At 44.6% G+C, this 5,000-nt stretch overlaps 1 protein-coding gene across 1 annotated transcript in view; it reads right to left on the minus strand.

The window, feature by feature from the left end:
- Nucleotides 1-5,000, minus strand: part of clpb (ClpB family mitochondrial disaggregase) — a 54,424-nt gene that overhangs the window by 27,390 nt on the left and 22,034 nt on the right. Inside the window, exon 5 of the mRNA XM_083637892.1 lies at nucleotides 2,869-2,997. Coding sequence (XP_083494018.1) covers nucleotides 2,869-2,997 — 129 coding nt within the window. The remainder of the gene's footprint in view (nucleotides 1-2,868; nucleotides 2,998-5,000) is intronic.

Here is a 5,000-nt window from a genome sequence, read left to right on the forward strand (position 1 = left end):
AATGGAAGCTTGCATGCACACACGCGCGCACACACCCACACCACACACACACACACACACACACACACACACACACGCACACACACACACACACACACACACACACACACACACACACACACACACACACACGCACACGCACACGCACACACCCACCCTGTGGTTGTGGTCTTACCCCAAGGGCATGTTCTGTGCAGGGGTCACAGTTCAACTAGGCCTAGCTTGTTTAAGAGCTGCTCGCCTGGAAACGGAGGGGGATACTCTGCCCCGAGGGTGTGTGTGTGTGTGTGTGTGTGTGTGTGTGTGTGTGTGTGTGTGTGTGTGTGTGTGTGGCGCTGAGTCAACGACAGGTGCGAGTGTAATGGGGGGCGAATGGAGAGGGGGTATATGGACCCGGTGATCAATTTCAAATGGGCTTTGTAATAGTGTTTGGATTACCAGGGGCTGGAAGCACTAAGGCCATGAGACATGGAGAGACAGGCAGGCCTGCCTTCAGCTGGAGAGGCTAAATGACACTCATGTAGTTTGGATAACAAAGTGAGCTATAACCAATACATGTGTCACGAAACAGATTGATTCTGCTCGTATTTTTTTGCAACATTGCCTAAAAATGTTACATTGTCACCTTTAGACACATTAGTCATGATATTGTCGATAAAATATAGCTCTATTTTGTACATTGTACCCACATCAAATGAATAGTTTCAGTTTTTGAAATAGATCATCAATATTTAAATGCATCTAAGCGTTGAGTTTACATTCCCACTCATCTCTGTGTTGTTGCACGATGAAATAGGTTGCTATTTAATCAGAAATTCTTGTTAATAACCACAAACATAATCAATAATACAATCGTTCCAATATGAGAAACTTAATAACCTTAGCTTAATAACCTGTTACACTTACAGGACAAGCGAGCCTGGTTGTATCACGTCTTGTCCGATTTAATGTCGTTTTGGGCAGTCTGCCCAAAATCTACTTAGCTTTCAGCCCCGTACTCTTTTTGAAATCCAAACGGCCCACATCCAGCAAGCAACTGGTTCTGCAAGACTTTCCTTCTCAAGCAGAAAAGCATCATGCAAATGATAAAGCAATATGAATACAGTGTTTTGCATCATGATATGCATGGTATGATGGCATTAGCTGATTAGCTAACGCACTTGTCTCAAATTGGAAAAATGTGACACAGCGGTCATGAAAGGTCATATATTACTTAATGTGCCTTGAACTTTACTGCTATCATAAAGGGGGCGTGGCAATGTAGGGGAGGAGGGAGGTACTTTGGATAATGTAAGACATGGATTGATCAATTATTAGAAACTAAGGCCTTGGCCACACTGATCCGTCAGAAAATGGACAGAACGGATAGACGGATAGATTTATGTCCGTTGCATGTACAAGTAACCTACTTGTACAGCAGGTGGCGGTAAGCACCTTGAAGGTGTCAGCGACCCGCCTATAAACCGAGAGAAGAAGAAAGCTGGCGTCAGCTAGCTGTTAGCTCTGTGCGCTACGTTACTTATGTGGCAATAAAATGCCACCGAATGACCAGATTAGATGGTGAAATCAGACGGTGACACTGACTATCACGTTGTACAACAGCGGGATGGTGTACACAGCATTAATTATAGCCTCCTTCACCGCCTCGGCCGCCATCTTCTTTGAAAAGTTGAAACAAATCTCGGAACGCCTCCTCTCGAGACCTCGCCTCTGATTGGCTAAACGGACAGTGACTATCCGACCATCCGACCATCCAATACGTCCATCCAGAAAAAGTTCATCCCTCTTCAACTTTCTGTCCATCAAAACGTATGCAAATTTTCTGGATACGTACGCTTCTGAGTACTCCACGGACAGTCGGACCGCTGTCATTGAAAATGAATGGAAGTGAACAGAGAAATGAACACACACGGACAGACACCACGGATCAGTGTGGCCAAGGCTTAAGGAGTAGCTGATGTTTTCTGAGGGATACACATTATGCTGGGTGGAACCCAAATCAGATATAGGACTGCAACTAATGATTATTTTCATTATTGATTAATCTGTCAATTATTGTATCGATTAATTGATTAGTTAGTCAAGCTCACCCACTATTTACAGTATGAGACCACTGCACTATCACTGCAGCACTGTGTGCCACTGTGCATCAAGGGGCAAAGCAAAGTAGTGGGTAAAGCCCAAAAGTCCTTGACTCGACTTTTCACAGAAAGGATGAGGAAGAAGGCCAGGAGCATCCTGGCAGGTAGCTCCCATTCTTTATTCAGCCAGTTTGAGCCTCTGAGCTCTGGGAGGCGCTAGAGAGTCCCTCTGGCAACTAAAAATCATGGGAAGGCTGCATTTACCCACTATGCTTCTGCTAGCTGGAACAAATTGCCTGAAGACCTCAGATCTGCCCCAACCTTACTTACTTTTAAAAATAGACTAAAGACTTTTATGTTTACCGCCGCTTTTAACTGCTGACAGCTACTATGCAAACCCAATGAGTCCTCTATAAGTTTTTAGCTCTTTTTGCAACTGCTGCGCCTGTTGCTTAATGCACTTTTTATACTCTTTTTTAAAGTTCTGTTGTGATGCTTCTAAATGTCTATTTTATTCTCTTCTTTTCTTTTCTTTTCCTGTCAACCATTTTATGTGAAGCACTTTGAATTGCCTCTGTGTATGAAATGTGCTATACAAATAAACTTGACTTGACCTGACTTGACTTAAAAATCTATTTAAGAAATACTTAATTCCACGTGACATTAGTATTCTTGCAGAGTCTGGGGACGGGGTGTGTGGGGTGGGACACTGGGACGGGGTGTACGGGGTGGGACAGGGTGTGTGGGGTGTTACGGGGTGGGACAGGTGTTGGTCAGGGTAACGTACCGGCCTCCAGCAGCATGCGCACGGTGCGTGGGTCGTCGGCCAGTGTGGCGTAGTGAAGCGCTGTGCAACCACGGAAACCAGCCCTGCTGCTCAGCCTGCCGCTGAACTCATCCTCTCTGCTCACCAGCACTGAGAGAGGGAGGGAGACAAGGAAAGACAGACAGAGAGAGAGAGACAGAGACAGAGAGAGACAGAGACAGAGACAGAGACAGAGACAGAGACAGAGACAGAGACAGAGAGAGAGAGAGAGAGAGAGAGAGAGAGAGAAAGGGAAAGGAAGAGAGAGATGGGAAAGAGCGGAAGACGTGTGCAGCGAGAGAGAGTGTGGAGAATGACAAAGAGAGAGGAGAGGGAGAGACAAGTGGAGAACGACAAAGATATGAGCAAATAAAGATAATTATTTTATTCCCATTCTCAGAGCATACAGGGTTGTAACAATCATCATCAACATCATCATCATCATATCAAAATTGAGTACCGTAAATTCCGGACTATAAGGCGCACCGGTGTATAAGCCGCACCTGCAAAGTTGACTGTTTTTTTACATATATAAGCCGCACCGGACTATAAGCCGCGGGTGTTTTAATGGTATTTTTTTTTTTTTTTTTTTTGTGTTTTAATGTTTAATTACCATATGTAAGGGTTCATGCACAGAGGGGATTGTCGGGAAAGAGATGGCTGTTTGAGGAAGCTCCCATTTATTAACATTTCAACAAAACAACATAACACAACACCACCTGTGTTTTTTTTTACAGTGCACACAGTGTCCGCGGTGTGGTGAAAAGAGGGCAAGAGAGGAAATTAAAACAGAAGTGGATTTATAGTTAGAAAGAGTGCTAAAGAAGAGAGAATTCCGTTTTTTATTTTTTTATTTTAGTTATTCACAGTACTATTGACCAGTCCAACTCAAAAGATATTCGGCAGTTTCACTTTGAGCTCTTGTTCCGCCGCTGTCCATCAATGGTTATGACGAGTCTCGCTGGGTACAGTACGCCAAAGCGATATCCATTGACTTTAACCTTTTCGATGATGCTGTTGTATGTTGCGCGTTTCTGTTGCACCAACGCGGAGAGGTCCTGCCGGACGAAAAAGCGCGTACCCTCCCAGGTGAGGGGCTTCTTCCCCGCAGCCTGGAGGATGAGTTGACGGTCGGGCCAGCGGAGTAGGCAGATGAAGATGGCCCTCGGTGGCAGGCCGGGGTCTGGACGTGGCCGAGGCGCCCGGTGTGCCCTGTCCACCTCTGGTGGTTTCTCGCCTTCCTTCAGGTCCAGGATGTAACACAGGATTTTGCCAAGGAAAGCGTCGAAGTCACCAATCTCAGCTCCCTCTTTTACATTGATCAGGCGAATGTTATTTCTTTTACTCCTGCTGATTAAGTCATCAACCTGCGTGTGCAGGGTTTCGATTTGTTTTTGCATTTTATCCACTTTCGGACTCACTGTGTTGTTTTTGTCCTCCAGTGCGCTGATGCGCTTTTCCGCATTAGAAACTCTGTTCACGGTTGCCTTATTTTCTTTAGTGAGTGAGTGGATGGACTTTTGCACGTTTTCAAACTTGTTTTCAAGCTGCTCAAACCTCTGAGCGATGTCGGACTTAATCGATAGTGTTTCACGGAGTAAAAGTTTAGCCCAAGCCGGTGTATCTCCAGCCTCCAGCAGGTGAGTCATTTCCTCATTCATGGCGGTGATTGCTTCGTCTTTTTCTTTCTGCTTACCTGTGTTGTGTTATGTTATGTTATGTTGTTAAAAGAGGGCAAGAGAGGAAATTAAAACAGAAGTGGATTTATAGTTAGAAAGAGTGCTAAAAAAGAGAGATTTTTTTTTTTTTTTTGGAAAAAATCCATAGATAAGCCGCACCGTTATATAAGCCGCAGGGGCCAAAAAAGGCAAAAAAACGGGAAAATAGTCCGGAATTTACGGTAAGTGGGTTTTGTCTGTTTCTCTGTCTGTGATTTTTGTCCCACATTTTTGTTCACATTGTGAGATTTGTGATGATTTTGGTCAGTAATTGTGCAATCGGGCAATTGTGATGTCACTGATGATGTCACAATGTCTATGACATCATCAGTGATGTCACTCGAGCAATTGTGATGTCATCATGTTTATGACATCATCAGTGATGTCACTCGAGCA

This window comes from Poromitra crassiceps (assembly GCF_964638095.1).
Source record: "Poromitra crassiceps genome assembly, chromosome: 5".
NCBI lineage: Eukaryota > Metazoa > Chordata > Actinopteri > Beryciformes > Melamphaidae > Poromitra > Poromitra crassiceps.